The sequence below is a fragment of the Anabrus simplex genome, chromosome 4 (genome assembly GCF_040414725.1).
Source record: "Anabrus simplex isolate iqAnaSimp1 chromosome 4, ASM4041472v1, whole genome shotgun sequence".
NCBI classification, from domain to species: Eukaryota; Metazoa; Arthropoda; class Insecta; order Orthoptera; family Tettigoniidae; genus Anabrus; species Anabrus simplex.
This window is the reverse complement of record NC_090268.1, coordinates 385,207,699-385,228,265: the sequence shown is the minus strand read 5'-3', so window position 1 is coordinate 385,228,265 and position 20,567 is coordinate 385,207,699. Positions and strand designations below refer to the sequence as shown.

The window sequence follows — 20,567 nt, the reverse complement described above, 5'->3', positions numbered from 1 at the left end:
TTTTGTAATGTTTTTCTTCCATAGTCATAACATGAAAATTGAAACTTACATCAGTGTAAGAAATTTCTGGAATTGAACACTAAATTGTAAATAATAGTATGGTTATATATGTTACTGTTGTTGTAATTTATTGTATTTTAATTATGCATTAGGTAATAATAATATTTATTCTTCCTCAAATGACTGAGGTTGCCAAACCGACAAAAAATATCGTACAATATAAGTTTAGTACCTAATCTAATTACTATACAGAATAAAAAATAATTTTATTGATGATGTGGAGAAAACAATACTAAGTCACAAAGAAGCAGCAGATAGTTACTTTAATTGATTGAGTTAAATGGGTGGAGCGTAAAGGTACTCCTCAAGATCTGTATTGAGGCTTTCAGTGTATCTATGTCCCGGCTCACAGGAGTTTCATTCGGCACACCAAAGCGTCGTAAGTAGGTTACCAGTGGTTTAGGAATGGTGCCCCTTGCACCCAGCACGAGTCCAATGACCTCGATGTCCTCAAGGTTGTATTGCATTGTCTGCAGTGGTTACCATCTTTGGATCTGCCTGGTATGGCACACATACAGGAGCTACATTTGCCGTCATTTTGAGAGCATCTTTCCACTCGATGCTTGTGAGTCTGTCCTGTTTTCTTATCCACCGATTGACTGGAGTAAACTCTTGATATATGCATATGCCTTTGCCTTTCTGGTTTAATAGGCACCATTTTTTATATTCCTGGTCTCTGAGAGATCTCCTGAGTTTCATGGTGTCCAACAGGCCATCACATGTCTGCAATTTATCAGCATTTTCGATGAGACATTTGATGTTAAGGGTGTACGCGCAATGAGTAGTTTCAACTTTGAGGTTTCTTGTTGCTTCATTGTTCTTATTGCCAGCTTTGCGGAGGATGTTACAGGCAGAGGATGTTAATATTTGATCTCTTGGAGTGCTGCTTCCCACCTTGTACGAAAAAGACTCAGACCTTTAACTGCTTTGGCATCCGATGTGTCAGCTGGAAGTGATGAAATCTCTTAACCATTCTGTTGGCATCATCTAAAAATCGTTGGGGAATTTTTTCCAGTGGGGTGGAAAGGAACTGATATGTCAATGTACTTCAGAAGCAAAATGTTCATTTATTTTTTATTATGTAGTATAATATATATTTTATATACAGAAAGATACCGTATAATCCCAAATACCACCCACACTTTTCCCCCCAAAATATTGGTTCTAAATCTTGGGGGCGTTCATTCTCGTAAATATTTACTACATTTACATGGAGCATTGAAATAGATTTGAATATGGTTACCGTACTTGATATACCACATGTAAATTGTCATTCAAGTCTTACTGTGTTTTAATTGCGTTCTAGAAAACAAGATCGATTTTTTCTCAATACGGTTACAGTGGCATGTAAACGCGAAATGTAAGGTAATGAAATACGGAAAATCGAAGTATATGGGTAAATATGTGGTAAATATGAAAGCCGCTGCTGCGGATGCTCGATCGTCATTTGTTTTACAAGTGTTGCTGGCATGCTGGGTGCGCGAATAGCTGATCTCGTGCGATATCGTACTTTGCGAGAGTCGAGACTGTTGGTTACGGAAGTTTACCTCGTTCACATTCGAGTTCCGTATCTGTCCCATGAAAGTGCTGTCTTGATAGTAAGCTATAGATTCAAAACGGCATGTGCGGTCATTTACTGTGCGTGAGAAACTTAAAGTTGTAAGCTGAAATATATGGAAATAGTGCCGTTGGCAGAAAGTACGATATTGATGAATCGTGTATTCATGATTGGCAGAAGAAGGGAAAACTTCTAAAAAGTAATGGCGATCGCAGAGCGTTCTGCGGGCGGAATGCAGTGTTTCTGGAAATTGAAGAACGACTCCACAAATTTGTGGTTGAAAAACGTGAGTTAGGATATGGTGTTTCTAGTGAAATGTGTCAATTGAAAGCACTAGAGATCTCGAAAGAACTCTGAACACAGGGTTTTACTGCAAGCCGCGGATGGATCCGAAACTGTTATCGGAGAAAGGGATTGTGCATTCGGAGATGTACGTCTATTTCACAACGCCTCCCTGGAGCGTATGAAGAAAAATTAACGGCCTTTCAGCGTCACATTATTCATTTGAGGAAGCAAAATTCTTATTTGCTGTCACAAATTGGGAATGCTGACCTGACACCTGTCTATTTTGAAATGCCATTGAAAAAATGCAGTGGATACAAAGGGTTCTAAAAGTGTAACCATCAGAACAGGTGGTAACGAAAAGCAACGATGCATGGTAATGTTGTGTGTATTAGCGGATGGAACCAAACTCCCTCCATATGTGGTTCTGAAAAGGAAAACTCTTCCGAAAGGAAACTTGCCGTCCAGTGTTATTGTTAGAACACGAGTCCGGCTGGATGTACAATGCGTTATTTGAAGACTGGGTGAAGTGCATTTGGTTACATCGCCCGGGAGCTTTGTTACAAAAATGAAACATGATTGTGTTGGACAATTACCGAGGACATACAACTGATGCCGTAAAATATATGATGAGGAAAGGAAAAACCAATCTTGCGATAATTCCCGGAGGACACACTTCTATTCTACAGCCATTAGATGTGTGCTTGAATCGGCCTTTCAAAACTGCAATGAAACTGTTCTACACCGAATGGATGTCTGATCGTGATCACACGTTAGCACCAACCGGACTAGTGAAGAGGCCTGAAGTGGGACTAATATGCAGCTGGATCAAGATCACATGAGCGCGCATTCCCAATGATCTAGTGTCCAAAAGCTTTAAGAAATGTGGAATTTCAAATTCAGTGGACGGTAGTGAGGATGACTATTTGTGGAAAGATGCCAGCGACGAAAGTTCCTATGGTGAAACTTCAGATGACAACGGTGACTTGTGAATGATCTAAGTATTGGACCAATTTTATTTACGATTTTTGTGATGATTTGATTAATTGTAAGCTGTTTGAATTTATATTTGTGGTATATTTGAAGAAAATTAAATAGGTATGTAAGTTATTTTATTTTTTCCGTATTTTGCTGTCTCAGATTTAGGGTGCGAGTCTTGTTCTGTGGCAGGTGGTATTCGAGATACGGTAGCTTAGTAGCATAGTTATTTGTTTCAGTCTAATTTTTAAAACATTTTGATATTTTAATTTTATGTTATTTGTGTATTCACTGATTAAGGGTAAGACAGGGACATGTGTTCCTAACTTTGCCAGTTACAGTTAAAATAACCATCTATCTACCATATGTTATCATTACAGTAATTTTCACAGCAATTTGTACTATCATTTTCTATATTTTCTCTCTTTCTTTTTAGATTTCGGCAACTTCTTTGCAAAGATATTTACTATTTCAACTAGCATAACATAACCTTCCACAGGTTCCATATTGACAACTAAAATAACACACATTGTTATACACATGAGTGACAGCATTTCACCAAGTGCTTCCAGCATCTTTTGATCGGCATCCACCATAGCATATGTCGCAAACAAACAGTGGTTTCTTCACACCAACAGAATTTCACTAAAGATTATATCAGAACATTTCACACGACGTCATACAAATGGTACATTATTTTAATTTGTACTTATGTGGGTTTTAAAATGTGCATTTTTATTAAAATGTATCTCTTTTTTAAGTGATCAAATAATTCCAGTTTTAGTTGATGATGACCACAAAAGGGCAAAAATATGTCCTAGATGTTTGAGATGATTAAGTACTGAACAGGTGGAACTTTATCATAAATTCTTTGTATGAATTGAATTGATCAACGTTATATGTCAATATGGAACCTAAAATTAAATTTATAAACTGCATCCTCTGATCTAGTGAGTTACTTCACCACACATTTTGTGTAATGTGGTCATGCAGATTAGATGCTATCGTAACTTGTGTCATGAGCATGTGCACTTATGCAGAGTCCTGCTGAAACATGCCCCACTGCCATCCATTATGTGCACTGTCTGTCAAGAGCTTAACAATTCTCCAGCACCCCAATTTACCCTGCAGCATTCACCCAAAGGATCTGTGGAAAGAATTGGGTTGTATTGACGTGTCCTTCGCTATTCATCACCCCCTAAAAACTATCACAGTTGCAGCAACTTGGTGTGCATAACATGGGTGGACATTAGAAGGATCCATACATAAACACCTGTCATTTCTCCTGTTCATATTTTGTTCCTGGTAGAAAGCCTTTTCATCAAGAAAGAAATAAACCAGGTTCTTCCTGGTGTTTGAACTTGTTCATTGATTGTTTTGTGTGGAGTGTGTACCGACTTGAAGTCATAAAATATAACTTATGTGAAATGTTCTCATTTATCACAGTGCACCTGTAAGATCTCTGATAATAGCTCTCACAGATGTTCTGGGCTTCTCATTGATAACGTTCTGCCCCTACTGTACGAAATGTGTTTTAGTCATACTGTCCGAATGTTGTGATTGATAGCGTTCCTTTTCATCTCTTGCATTAGTGGATAATCTGACCTTGTTTCAGTTTACAAACTTCATTATGTAGGTCCGTATTGATACAGCTTAATTATGAACTAATATTTGGTGATTGGGGAGATATTAGTTCGTAATTAATCGGACCTTGATGCTCTGAAAAGATATAAGTACAGTGATTAATTTTCACATAACTGTAGGCACTGATTTACATGTCCTCAGATATCTTGTGTACCATCATTATCATCATCATCATCATTTCCCTTTATCCAGCTGTAGCCGGGTAGGGGCAAATATGGTTCCTCTCCACTTTCTTCGGTCTTTCCACCACTCCTCCTCCAACACTGTGTCCCAGTCCAGGTTTCTTTCTGTAATGCTGCGTTGGATGGTATCCTTCCATCTCAATCGTGGTTGTCCACGGCCTCTCCTTCCTTGGATTTGCATTTCCATCACCTTTTTTGGCATTCTTTCGTCGCTCATTCGCTTTATGTGCCCAAACCATCTTAGTCGGCTCTTCTCTATTCTTGTGTACCATGGAATATATTTTCCCTTTAATTTGTTCCTTCTGGAAAGATTTTATTTTCCTGTGTATTTGAGGATGTATTGAATGCAGTTTACTCAAAATTAGTTGAGTAGACATTGCATCTTACCATTAATTGTCCTTTTTTTTTTAGGGCTCTATTTCCATGTGGAGACAACATGGTTTGCATTATTGATGATCGGGAGGATGTGTGGAATTATGCTCCCAATTTGATTCATGTCAAACCCTACCATTTTTTTCAACATACTGGAGACATTAATGCACCACCTGGACTAGCAAAGTGTGAGAATGATGAAAAAGAAGGATATGACTTCACTAAGTTAGGTAGGTATTCGCTCTCTCCTTTTTGATGATTTTATTTAGGCTGTCTAATTCTGTAGTACATAGGCCTAATTTAAAAATTGTAAAAAGCTACACATCCTTTAAAATAATATTTTTATGTGATATGCAATTAGATATCATAGGGAATTAACAGAATTTTATATTTCTGATGACTTACTTCATAATTTAGCAATCAGAGCCAACTGGATGACACTATAGAGGGTATCTGAAAATAAGTTATGGATGTTGTAAGAAGACATAGTGTTCGGAAAGAAAAACCGATCTGCGGCGTTTATTTCCTCCTAGTGAAAGCTCACCAGGAAATTGACAAAGAGATGTAATTACATAAAATCAACTTCATGGTCCGTATCCCACTTTAACAGATTCACAACTAAGTATTTCTTATTTTCCATCTTGTCGATACATTTGTTGCTTATGGCAACTTATTGTTTAAAAGTGGTACATGTTTTGTATGTTATTAACATCTTCAGCCACATAACACTGTTTAGATGAAAAATTCATATATTGACAAAGTATCAATGCTTTGAGAGAAAGTGTCCTAGACTGAAGATGTTAATAATATCCAAAACATGCACCACTTTAAACCAATAAGTTGCCATAAGCAACAAATGTATCGACAAGGTGGAAAATAAAAAATACTTAGTTGTGAAAGAGATATAAGTTCAATCGCGAGCAACTTCTGTGCTAGCTTATGCAGCCGGCCAAGCTGTCTTGCTTGATAACGTTGGGCAGTGCGCTGCCGTAGTATACTGACGTATCGCTCACTCATATGCTACCTTGCTAGTACTGGCGGCGTATCGCTGAGCAACATCTGATCCTCATGCCTGGATAATGCAGCGTCTTTATTATCATTATTATTAATATTATCATCATGCGCTAAGATATCCTGAACTGACTGGTACATAAATCTGGAATGTTAGTAGTAAAATGCCTGCCGGATTTGGGTGAGCACAGGTTTTATGAAACATGTCAGTAAACACACAACATTTTGTGCATGTCAAAGTGCGCCACACTACAAAATAATTACATGTAACATAGGCTACGCAATAAAAGTAAATGTTGCAAGCACATCCTGTGGTATTGACAGGTATTAAAGGCTATTTAGAACAGAGTATCCTAGGATAGGCTGATAAGTCCAAAATAGATTTGTATATTATTATTTTGTTTAGGTGTTAATCAGAAATACACACCACTATTAATGCCAAATATCTTCTTTACGTTATTTAGATTCCTGGCATAACAGCCCAGGCCTTCCCAGCTTGACTTCCATTGAGGTGATATGTTTAGTGATCATTGAATTCTGTTGTTTATGTATCATATATACTGTGAACATTAATATTTTTATTTAATTTTTGTAGTGTGTTTCACGTGGCTCAGGGCACAAGAAAAATGACAGGAAATGAAGCTTTAAATTTATCTTTCTCGATGCCCCACTTGTCCACTTACCTCCCTACATGTATTGAGTCACATAATGCACACTACTTTGTTGCATGCCAACTGCAGAGTACATGTACCGTGCATTCTTTAGTCACACACTCATGTATATACTCCGTTCGCTAGAAGAGATTCTGATCATTTCTGCATACACCATGCATTTACCCCATGCACTTTCTTTGGGAATTTTGAATGCTAATATTAATACTCTTCACCACCAACGTTCTGTAGTGAATTCAGTGTATTACGTTGCAGGACATAAGAGATATGAACCAGTTACCCCTGACGATTAACTAAAGGGTTTCAGAAAATATGGATGACGGATCCTCTCTTATATTGTTGGGTTTATTATGCCCATAAATTTTCCATAATTTATTTTCAGATACCCTGTATCACTCAAATAAGAATATTATATAATAGTCTTTAGGGTCACAACATATTTCTTGTTGTGTGTTACACTCATTGGCAAAGAATGTTAACCACCTGTAGGGAGGGGTGAAATTGAAATGAAATTATATGTGTTAAGAGGTCATGTCTCTGTATTGCAATGATTATAATATCATATCAAATGGACAACGGTGTGACAGTAGGGGGCATGCTACTGTTCTCATGTCAATAACCTTAGGGGGTTGAATTCTTGTGACCAAGCTCAATAGCTGCAGTCGCTTAAGTGCGGCCAGTATCCAGTAAAAAATGTCAAAAACAGATCAGATGTAAGGCTTTTCAGGTGCTTGCTCTATTAACCAGCGTTTCGTCTTAGGTCTGACACGAGACTCATCAGAGTGGGATGTGTCAGACCCTACCCACTGACGCTGGGGTGTATGCAGGTATCCAGAATCTAATTTAAGCCCCCTTCTCCCGCCGGGAGGAGGTGGTTTGGTTCGGTTGCTAGTACCGGTGCGTTATTACGCTCCTCACCTAGCAGTTTAGTGGAAATAAGTTGTAGGGTAAGATTTATTAATGGTTGAATTATGTTATGAATATTATTTGTGGGATAGCTATTTAAAGAATGGTAAGAGTTTTTGTCATTAGTCACCCATCCATTGGGTGACCATGCCTGATGTTGCTTAAGGTTGAGTGTGTTTGAGAGTGAGTTAATGATTGCTTGTAGTTATTAATGCGTTAAAATGGAGCTCAAGGGGCGTCCACTAGTGCATGGCTGACACAGTAATTAATGTGTCAGATACGCGGCAGTGTTGGGACGGTCACCCATCCAAACACTAACCACGCCCGGAATTTACCTTTATGTGGTAACGGGCATTTATCTGGTGATTATGCAGGGACTACACATTTTGCAAACTGTTGCGTTTGCATTTAATGCGAGTATGCAGATGTAATTTAGAAAACAGCATTATTAATGGGAAACAGCATGTTGCACTCCGCTCCGGTCGTGCCGTGGTTCCAGTGCTTTGAAGACCGTGGTTTAAGGAAGTGAGAACCTATCATGTCTTATGCTGGACAGGAGGTAGTGTACGGGGGGGGTCTGATTAGGGCTTGTTTTAGAACGTAGTGATGGTTGGGATTTGGTTTTGTCTGTTCTGGTTCGTGAGTAAGTTTAGGAGTAGGAGTTGGAGCAAGTTGTTTGCCTGGTATGCAGGAGCTGGAGAGGGTACTGGGTTCGATGGTGGAGTGATGTTAAGGGTGAGTAAGGAGGGAGGATGAGTGTTGGTGTTTGTGAGGTGTCGTTGGAGTCTGTAGTGCTTCCTTATTGCCTGTTTAAGATATGGGTAGCCAGGATACGAAGCTGCGTGACTGCCTTCACAGTTCGCGCACTTCGGCTGGTCCCGTGGCACCGTGCATACAGAATGATGGATGAGCCACCACATCTGTTACAACGGGCAGATTCTGTGCAGTTGGCAGCGGAGTGATATAATTTCAGGCAGTTGAAGCATTGTGTAACTAAGGTAGGATAGGTAGGTGTGCGGGCTCGAGTTCTTGTGGTAGTATTTGGTGTTGTCTACAGTGGTGACCTAGGAGAAGGGTTGGCTCGCCTTTTCCTGGTCTGTGTACTTGAGTTACATGTGGTCAGATTTTTAGCTGTTTCCGTGGATAGTTCAGCTGCAATCCGGACTTCTGTTTGCGTTTGTGCTGGGGTTGGAGGTGGAGTGAGGGTGAGGGGAATGGAGATGATAGTCGGTATGCTGGTGAGTAGTGAAGGGGGGCTGGTTTGGGTTTGTGCTGGGGTTTGGGGTGGTACAGGGGTGGGAGGAATGGAGATGATGGTGGGTGTGCTGGTGTGTAGTGAAAGGGGGTCAGTTTGGTTGGCAGAGTCTGCGGTGGGAGGATAGATAGTAGGGGAATCAGTTTGATTAGCTGTATTTGGTACTGGATTTACCAGGATGGGTGTGGGGATACCTATGTGTAGGAGTGAGTTTAGTATAATAGGTATGGACTTGTTGCGGAGAGGAGTAACAATTAGATGATTGTTGTGAGTTTCTTCGACAATAGCAACATGGCGGCTGATGATTGGTTGAATGGCTGTGATTACTGCTTGGCGAGTGATTGGAGCGGGTCCTGGGCTCGTAAGGGGCACTATAAAGGAAGTTACATTTTTAGGCTGTTGGGAAAGATGTGTTTTTCTTGGTATAGTGGAATGGTTGTTCGAAGGGGTGTTCATCTTCTTTTAGTTCTTCAGTTTCTTGCTGTAGTTCTTCTTCCATTGCGGTTGATGCTGAGGGTGGAGGGGTGGCTGGGTTTACGGACTGCTGTATTTTATAACGGATATTGCTTGCTTTGAGGTATTGAGAAATTATGTGGATATCGTTGGGATTATTAGGGATGACATGAAGAAAGGAGTTCTGTTCTATGATGCTATGGATGAAGTCAATGGCTGGTGAAAGGATTCGGGCTAAGGTTCTTCTGGCTCGCTGTAGCTTCTCTGGAGTCGGATCTTTTGTACCACCTGTGGTGATGTAGACAGAGTGATCAGGAGGGTGGGTTTGATTGAAGGTGATTGTAAGGGGTAATGTGAAATCCGAATATGGGCCCCAGATACTCAATCCACCGGGGTGTCCATTTTCGGATGGGTGGGGAGTGATTGGTACGTATGAGAGTTTGAGTCTGGATGGGATTGGGATAAAAAGCACTGGAAATGGTCAAACTCCTAGGAGGACGAGGTTCGATGTTGGTGCTACTTGTTGGGCAATCGTCGGGCCAGGTATAGTTTACTGATCACGCCGTGACAAGACCCGAGCAACCGCTTCACCGAGAGCTTGACAATTTGCTTTCTTCTTCTGGTATGGGCAGTGTAACTGCCTTGATTCTTGGTGGCAGTTGGTGATTGTTGTATTTGAATAGGTTGTGATGCAGATGGCCTATTCTCGGTGAGTAGGAGCTCGCTGGTAGCTGAATTCCGGAGCTTAGCTGGAATTATTGGACCGAAGTCTCTCAGATAACGGCAGCATAGCTAGCGTTCTGGGTGCTAGTGTACAGATTGCCGGAGCTTGGTTCTGGCTGGTCTGCTCGGTATGAGCGCTGGGCTGCGAATGTGTTCTGTGTGTTCGTGTATGCAGGTGAACTTATCAGAAGCCCTTATAAGAGGCAAGTCTGATAACTGCATATGGGAGATAAATCTCCACAGTGGAATTATTGCCCGCCTAGCAATTCCGAATGGAAAATTCTAAATTCCCATGGAGGAATTAGATATTTTTCACCAATAGAGCATGTCAAAAATGTCAAAAACAGATCAGATGTAAGGCTTTTCAGGCGTTTCCTCTATTAACCAGCGTTTCTTCATAGGTCTGACACTAGACTCATCAGAGTGGGATGTGTCAGACCCTACCTACTGACGCTCGGGTGTATGCAGGTGAACTTATCAGAAGCCCTTCTAAGAGGCCTGGTTAATAGAGCAAACGCCTGAAAAGCGTTACATCTGATCTGTTTTTGACATTTTTGACATGCTCTATTGGTGAGAAATATCTAATTTCTCTATGGGAATTTGGAATTTTCCATTCAGTATCCAGTATTCGGGAGATATTGGGTTCAAGCCCCACTGTCTGCAGCTCTGAAGATAGTTTTCCGTGGTTTCCCATTTTCACACCAGACAAATGCTGGGGCTGTACCTTAAATAAGGCCACGGCTGCTCCCTTCCCACCTCTAGCCCTTTCCTGTCCCATCATCGCCAAAAGACCTAACTGTGTCGGTGCGACGTAAAGCAACTTGCAAAAAAGAATACTTGTGGCGATTTGGTTTGGAAGGTAATCGTACAGTTGTTGTATTCTGTCGTGAGGTAGTTCACTTGGTATTAACTTGTGAAAATGTTCCACCTTTACAATACCATAAATGTCCACCTCCGTAGTGTAATGGTTAGTGTTATTAGCTGCCGTCCTGTGGGACCTGGGTCGATTTCCAGTACTGCCAGAAATTTAAGAATGGCAGGAGGGCTGGTATGTGGTTGAAATGGTACATGCAGCTCACCTCCATTAGGGATGGGCCTGAAAGGAGCTGCACCACCTTGGGATGAGGACACAAGTTTACTTTTTTAATACAGTAAAAGTCCGTTATAGCGAGAATTCATAACAGCGAAACATTTACTTGCTATATCGGATTGTCGTTATATCCAATTTTTTGTATTAAAAAATAAAAAGTCAGCAAAACCCCCATACACTTTAAAATCAGTATGAAACGACAGCTTGCACAAAAAAAAGCATTTTCACGGATAATATCCACTCTACGGCTTACTTTTTTGTTGTTTTTCAAAATCTGATATTACGTGAAAGTATGTTTAATTTCATTCTGAAATATTATAGTACCATATTTCTCCAAATCCAAGATGCCCCTACCTTTTCCTTCAGAAAATTTATATCAGTATTAAAAAGTGCTTTGTAAAATCATATGAATGCCTTTGTTATACAGTACACTTTTTAGACGCCGAACATTGGCTTTATTTGTGGCGTATTACTTTTTGGCTGCACAATTATCCTCTATTTCAGCAGGTTTAATAACCATTAACTTATAATTAGCATCATATCGAAGAGAAACCCTTGAAAATTTGCCGGCAATACCCATTTCGCGCGTCTCTACAACACGACGAATCATCAGGAAAATATTCTTCCTTACTATAAAACTGTTACTTTCACTCAGTGTCAAATATAACTGGCTGTCACTACACGCACGTCTCACTTGCCGGCTTCGGCCAAATTCAGCGGCTAGCGATGTATAGGCCTAATCACGGACGTAGAAGGTCAACGAACGAGTTTATTGCGCCGCGGTATGGCAATTCTGCCCTTGCGGTTTTTGTGCACATACTTCACAATTTCATCTGCGACTTCTTTAAAGTGTCCATGTTGTGGACCGCAAATGCATTTTTTTGTGCAATACGCATTAAGCTATCCTTGTCTTCACGTTAACGTCGAATGTTGGCTTTAGTTAGGCCTATGCCGTATTTTTTTTCGGCTGCACGATTATTCTACATTTACGAGTGTTTAATAACCTTTAACTTAAAATTATCATAATATCGACGAGCACCCGTTGAAAATTTGCCGGCAATACATGTTCCACGTATCTTTAGAGTACGACGATCCATCATGAAAATATTCCTGCTATCTATAAAACCTAATTTTACTAAGCGTCAGGTACAGTGAACGTGTTTTAACTCTGCTGCTGAGTAGCCATGACCTTTCTTATTAAGAATTCGAAGGCTCGCATTTTATTATGCCATTCTGCAGATTTGAGAAACGATTGTGTAGAGAGGCTAATATAATGTTATTCTCTCTTCACTATTTCCTGAGATCCAGCGACGTTACACATAGGCACCGAACAACCGGTCACCGCGGGCTAGCGATGTATAATAGAGACGGTCATTTATTGTCGACAAGTTTTATGTGTGGGGGGGAGGAGTAGTAGTAGTACCGTGGTTACTACGGTAAATGCCCACGCTGCAATTGCAAGACGACCCTTGATATTTCACATGATATTCTGAGGAAAAAAATTGTCGTCTTGGATTCGGAGAAATACGGTATCACTCCGCGGGCTTCTGTGGCATACATTTCCGTTTTCTTCTTCAAACAGCGTCACCTAACTTAATTTAACCATACTACATTTATTGTGAATACTTACGTACGTTATTTCTAGCGCCAGTAGAAAATACTCTTCTCGCTATAAAATAACATGATAATAGCCTTTCTGAAATTAAACAGACACGAGAAAATAGAAACAAACTTCTGAAATCAATTATGCACGCTGCCATATCTTGAGGTGTATTTCATCCTTAATTAATTGCAGTATTTAGCATTAAAATTAAGTGATCGTTTCCTCAGCTTTTGTTTTTAACGAGTTAACAACTGTTATCAGACACGTTATTTACGCATTTATTACGCAAAAAGTCCTCTTTCATTTTGAATTTTCTTTACGGAACAGCAGTTGACGGGTTTTACTAATCAACTCCGACATCGCCTTCGAATGTAGACGAGAGAACTCGCTAGTTGACATAGTGAGGAAATGATACTGAAGGAGGATCAATTGCATGCAACATAATCGCTGGGGTGCATAAAAATCTGTAACAGAAAAAATTGCTCGTAATAACGGATGCGTCAGTGATAGTGCTCTTGCTGTAACCGGAGGATAATACACAGTTTGATATAGGAATTTTGAAGGAACCGGCAAAAATTGTCGTTATAACGGGGCTCTCGTTATATGCCATACTCGCTATAGCGGACTTCCACTGTACCATACATTGTCTTTATTGATAAGACTACATTAAAATATATTAGTGATACATGTTTCGTCCTGCTTGCAGGACATATTCAATCACAAACAAAATCATTTAAAAATATGGTAAGGACACAATAACATTAGATAAAAAGTCTATGGATCTTATGCTGTGATGTTTTGGTGTCTTGTCAAGTCCTGCATCTTAAAAATAACACAAACATGAATCTGAGGTGAATCACGAAGTCAAAATGTTGCACGGTTTAAAATATCACTACATCCGTGGATTGCATAGATGTAATACAATATGAGTGGCTTTATAAAATGAATTAATCATGTTGATAACCCAACATTGTAAAAATATTGCACACGTTATTAACTGTATACATAGACTGGAAGATTAATGCCACATTGAAATTAGCTTCATGCAGTGAGTCACAGAAAGGCAGACTTTTGTTGAATAGCACATGTTGATCATAGGTGACGTTGATAATGTGGGCCTCCTCGCCTGTCTCGTGCCATCTGTTTCACACTGAGTGTTTGCTTATTTTTATAGTTTTTTTAACCTTTTAAGTGCTGAGTTACCAGTTGACTGTTTGGTACCTCAGTGCTGAGTTTTTTCATTCGTATGTAAAAAAATTTGTAGAAGCCTCAATTTTTAACATATCAGTGGGGTGATTAGCTTAAAATGTTTATAAATGTTGGTTGTTTATAAATCTAAATGGTAATGGAAAATCTTACACTTATGTTCAATATTATTTTGAGAGAAAACAAAATTTCACTTATGTGCCCATGCGTGCATTATCTTTATACAAAGTAAAGACCCCAAAATAATATTATTTCCTAAAATCTGCAGGCAACTACTACATGTAACTTCTTAGAAGTATATAAGTTGATATTTTAAAATACTTTCCAAACCTGGAATGTGGTGATAGTTAAATGTTTTCTACTGGATGTTTGTGATGCCGAATTGTTCAACTATCTGCACCAACTCCACTGGCACAAAAGTTTCTAAAAAATCAATGATTTTTGGGTTTGTCATCAAACATTACTTGGCCTTCAGAGCCTGTCACAGTTACCTGAAACTCTGGTGAAGAAAAGTAATCCATCCGCCACGAAATTAGCAATAAAATAGCTTTTGTACTCACCGTGTTTTTCTTCTTTTGTTTAGAAGGAGGCTCTGTTTCTCTCTCACATACAATATTTTCGGCACTCTCTCTATCACTCTCACTTTCAAAATCGCTAAACAATTCCTTAAAAATGATTATCTCCACTATGGTTAATAACTGAAAGATTCTGTGATCCGAAATAACATCGTTGCAAGAGCAAGTAAATTGTTGTTGCGCCATGTTTGTTTACATCACAGATGAACTCCACAGACATCTACAAAAAGCTCTGTAAGTTACTTCCCGAAGCTATAATCTCTGATCATTTAGTTCTAAATAATGTCCAACAGATGGCAGAACATGTCAGAGATCAAATTCGGACTCGAAAGTGAACCGGAAAACTAAAAAAAAAAAAATTCTCGCGCACCGTCTATAGACGGGCGTAGCACTGGTCGACCGGCCGTGTCAGCCCGTCTATAGGCGGGCGTAGCACTCATCGGGTTAAGACTCAAGACTTGACAAGACGCCAATATGTCTTGCCATAAGATCCATAGGCTTTTTATCTTTTTTATCTTACCATATTTTTGTGACTGAAGATGTCTCTAAAGCGGGACAAAACATGTATCACTAATATATTTTAATGTAGTCTTATCAGTAAAGATGATTTATGGTATTGTAAAGGTGGAACATTTTTTAAATTGAAATTCTTATCATTCAAGGATTTTCAGAAGTTAATACTTTTCGACAATACGGGCTCTAAATATGAATTTTATCATGTGTAAGTCCAATCAGTGGCGGTTGTAACTGGCCATCAAAATCTTGCAGATTGGCACAGGTTTCAAGTTCATACCAAGGCTGATCCCACACAGGTTCTATCTGGGACAGATGAGGGAAACTTACAAACCATGCCAAGCATCAAAAACCTATCATGACCATCTGAGCACTCTGAGGCAAGTTTTGCGCAATTGGAGCACCCTCTGAGTACATGTACTGCCCCATTGATAGAAAATGATGTGGAACTCAAGGCTTTGGATACTGATCACCCTGATCTGACCGATTTTGTGTTGAATATATGTAAATTTATGTAGAATTAAGAAATAAAATATAATCAGTAACATTCCAAACCTGTAGTGACTAGATACTTTATTTCAACAATACCTACCATGTGGTATATATTCTACATCATAACTTGTGAGCGTGACGCCCACACAGTCACATTCATTTTGTAAAATTTAAATTTGAAAACTAAGTTTGTCATTCTTTTAACTCCTTCTTCTTATATACAGTACACGGCTGGACACCAGTGTTACCGGATCCTAGTATAATCTTTTGGATGATGAGGCTTAAACATTTTGGAAGATCTAGTGAATATTTTGAATCATACAGGGTGTATCCATGATGGTGTTACGTACTTTTAGGGTTATTCTACCTTGATGGCTGACGGACGTGCGTGAGATCAGCTCCTCAGTCAAAGTGAATTAGCAGGTGTTATTTCCTAGTAACATATATCAAACGTTGTGTTAAAGTGTGCAAACATAGTTTGAAAGTGTTTAAAGTGAAAGTGTCTCCCTGTTGTGGTCATATTTTTATCAGTTCATTAAAATATTCCATTGTAAAACAAGATGACCAGGAGTAACAAGCGCAACAGCAAGGAAGCGAACGGTAGTGCCAACCTCGTGGAAGAGACCGTCACGAGGATCCTGAATGAGACTCTCAGCTCGGGTAAGTTTCTGGACAGAATTATAGAGGCGATATCGGAGCGAGTGACCACACTTGTCGTTAAGGAACTAGAGAAATCTCTCCAGTTCAATGCTGAACTTGTAGCGGATTTAAAGAAGAAACTTGAGTGTCGGGACAAGGAAATCCAGGCACTTAGGTCAGAATTCGAAGCTAGAAGCGACTCTCTCGAACAATATAGTAGGAGAAATAACCTTAGAATCTTTGGAGTGCAGGAGAGCTCACAAGAAAATACTGACGAACTTGCTGTAAACGTCTTCAGAGATATAGGCGTGAATATAAACATCAATGATATTGATAGAAGTCACCGTGTTGGGCCTAAATCAGTAGGGAAAACTCGGCCTATCATTGTCAAGTTTACTTCCTATCGTACACGACAAGAAGTATTCCGTAACAAAAGGAGACTAAAAGGCACTCATGTTACCATCCGCGAAGATCTCACGTCCGTTAGACTCTCCATACTGAAGGCTGCCATTCACCGTTTCCATGTAGCGAACTGTTGGACTGCAGACGGCGATATCATCATTAAGAAACCCGATGGGGGCAAAGTGCGCATTAACCGGCTGTGTGACTTACCGGAGGATAGAGATAGCAACTAAATGGACAATTCACTTGACTGTTCTGATCTCTATTTACTATATTTCATTTTATTTAAATACCACCTTAGTGTAATTTAATTAGATTAGTTCACTGTACTTAGATTATTTCATTCACATAATTATTAATTTTTCATAAGGTAATTAGATTAGCTCACTTTAGTTAGATTATCTCATTCGCATAATTATTACTTTTTCATAAGGTGGCAACGAGCACTAATGGGTTACTCTCCTCTGACAGTACCGGACATTCCTTCCCAGCCACAATCCCGTTCAAGGCCTCACTCACCCCTCCGCTCTCCACAAACAGAACACGACCTTGTGACAACTGTCCACTGACCCCTCCTGGAATTACCCCCCTTCCTTCTCACTCAACTAGAGACCTGCTACTAGCTAAAGTTTCCTCTTTCCCGAAAGGTCTCCATATAGCCCATCTAAATGTACATTCATTGTCTGCCCATTTCCACGAACTTCAAGAACTTGTCCCGGACGTATTTGATGTTTGCCTTCTCACTGAAACCTGGCTTCATGATCTGATCCCTTCGAAGACTTTCAACATACCTGGCTACTGTTTACTTCGGAACGACAGAGCTGGAAAGAGGGGAGGAGGTGTAGCAGCGATAGTCAAAACCAGTTTAAAGCCTACGATAATTGCATGTTCAGATAGCGAATACAATAGAAGACCGGAGTTCCTGCTCTTGGAAATAATCGTAGCCCATCAGAAATGTGCTGTCTGTGTGGTGTACAAGCCACCTGCGATTGGACATTTGGAGGACGTAGAAAATAATTTGTTACGCGTACTCCCGCAATATGAACATGTAATTGTCATGGGCGACTTTAACACAGACACCGGAAACAACAATGCCGAATGTCGGCAGCTTTTAAACATGACTACATCTTGCGATATGAGCATTTTGCAAACACTCCCTACTCACCACACCGCCACGTCACACACGACAATCGACTTAATGATTGTCAAGAATACAGACAAAGTACTACAACACGGACAGACATCTGTACCAGGAATTTCAGCTCATGACCTAATATACATATCCTACTCCTTAAAGACCCGAAAGACAAAACCAAGGACTATTACATTCAGAGATCTCTCTAAAATTGACTACAGTATGTTCACTGAAGACGCACTAGATGTTCCATGGCACCATATACTAACAGTTGACGACATTGACGTTAAAGTAAACATATTTAACGAATATCTGACAGCGCTCTATGATCGACACGCCCCGCCGAAAACAGTACGGGTAACGCGAGCCCCAGCACCGTGGCTAAACTTAGAGCTAAAGGAGTTAATGGCAAGACGAGATGCCGCACATAGAAAGTTTAAGCGACAACCGACACAAGACAATTTTGACGCATTTAAACGGCTACGAAATAAAACATCGCAGTCTGTACGCAACGCTAGAATTAGACATGCACATACCCTGCTAAATAAAAATACTAGACCTGCTATGGCTTGGAAAGAACTAAGACACATGGGAATAGGTAAACAAAGAGACGACCATCCTATTGACGTATCCCTCGACTCCCTCAATACATATTTTACCACTCCCGGACATACCATTGACAGAGAAAGGAAACATAGAACACTATACAGCAATTACAACTCCCCTGCACCTGACAGAGAAAAATTCTACTTTTCACATGTGACACCCTCGCAAGTTAAACAAGCCATATTTAGAATAAAATCGAAGTCCAAAGGGATAGACAACATAGAAATAGAACTTATTAAGACAATAATTGACATAATTTTACCTACTATAACTCACATATTTAACCACTCACTAATGACTGGCACGTATCCCTCCTTATGGAAATCTGCCGTTGTCGTCCCACTCGCTAAAAAATCACCGCCTGAAGACGTAACTGACTATAGACCTGTGAGCATATTATCGGTCCTTTCAAAAGCCCTAGAATTCATTGTACACCAACAAGTCTCCAACTACTTGCAAATACACGATATTCTTGACGAACACCAGTCTGGTTTTCGACGTAACCACAGCACTACTACTGCACTACTTAAGGTTACAGACGACATTCGCAATGCGATGGACAAAAGACAAGTTACCATACTAGCTCTTCTTGATTTCTCTAAAGCTTTCGACTCTGTTGACATAGACATACTACTTTCCAAACTATTTAAACTCCAGTTCTCGACAAACAGTCTTCAGTGGATGAATTCATACCTCCGTGGTCGTCTGCAGTGTGTAAGAAACAACAACAATGAATATTCATCCTGGCGATCCGTAGAAGTTGGTGTTCCACAGGGGTCTGTCCTAGGACCGCTTCTATTTTCTGTCTATATAAATGATATTACGTCGTCGGTAAACAGCTGCAGACACCACATGTACGCTGACGATATACAATTATACTTGCACTGTGAACCGGAAAGACTAACCGACGAAAATTTCAATAGAGACTTACAAGAAATCTGTAACTGGACTGACATGCATGGACTTAGATTAAATAACGTAAAATCTCAAGCTATAATAATTTCACATCCTCGGCTTTGTTCAAAAACTATAAGCAAATTCACTTTACCAAAACTTTACCTACAAAATTCACCCATTAATTTCAGTGAATCTGTCAAAGATCTCGGCGTTATGATAGACGAACATCTTTCTTGGAAGCAGCAGGTTACCAGCATCTCCAGGAAAGTATTTGCGACACTCAACTCACTTAGAAGATTCCGCAACATATTTTCTCGAATATTAAAAGAACGCCTTATTTGCACTCTGGTATTGCCTCACTTCGACTACTGTGACGCCGTGTACAACGACCTGACTACTACTCTTAACGACAAACTACAACGCGCGCAAAACGCCTGTGTTCGCTATATATGTGACCTACGTTACTTTGACCATGTTACACCTGCCTACGATGAACTCGGTTGGCTAAAACTCAAACAGCGCCGTAATCTTCATGCTTTATGCCTTCTTCGTCGAATACTCTCCTCATGCTCACCTCCCTACTTGTACAGTCAATGTCATCACCTCTCATCCAATCACAGTTTTGGAACACGGTCAAAATCTGATACACTCTTATCTATTCCACCTCACCGCACCACACGATACACAAACTCATTTGTTATTTCTTCGGCACGACAATGGAATGCACTGCCCGTCTCTGTCAGAGGAGCTTCGCCTGCTAGTTTTAGGCAACTTTGTCACCGCTACCTACTAAGTAATGCTATGGAGATATTGTAGATTTAACCTCCCTCAAACTAGAGACTTTATATAATCCCACTGTTATTACTAACGATAATAGAAATTAGCTAATCATGTCATGATTGTGTAAATAATCATCATCATCATCATCATCTTCATCATTCTCCTATTTTTTTTCCTTTTTTAATCATAATATTGTATTGTTTAGTAGTTGCAAGATATTTCAATTGTAAGTGTACTTATTTCAATTTTGCACATGTAAAAACTGTCTTTTCTGGTTAGATGGAAGAGAGGGCCTAATGGCCTTAATCTTGCCAGACAAAATAAATCTATTGTATTGTATTGTATTGTATAGAGGATGGCAAATGGATCAATTTGAGATGAACTGTAGTCTGGAAACATTTGAGTCAAAAGTTGTTGTGGGGGACTGTAACATCTCTTGGAAAAGTCGTCAACAATTCTCGTTTGTGGTGACAGTTCTTATGTGCCCTTTCATTGACATAAGAGGATCCTGTATGACATAACTTCTCAATGACA

At 39.7% G+C, this 20,567-nt stretch overlaps 1 protein-coding gene across 1 annotated transcript in view; it reads left to right on the top strand.

Annotated features, from left to right (window-relative positions):
* The window catches only part of LOC136872287 (RNA polymerase II subunit A C-terminal domain phosphatase), a 206,710-nt gene that overhangs the window by 120,715 nt on the left and 65,428 nt on the right, over window positions 1–20,567 (top strand). The window contains exon 5 of the mRNA XM_067146107.2: window positions 5,116–5,306. Within this exon, the coding sequence (XP_067002208.2) occupies window positions 5,116–5,306 (191 nt within the window). The remainder of the gene's footprint in view (window positions 1–5,115; window positions 5,307–20,567) is intronic.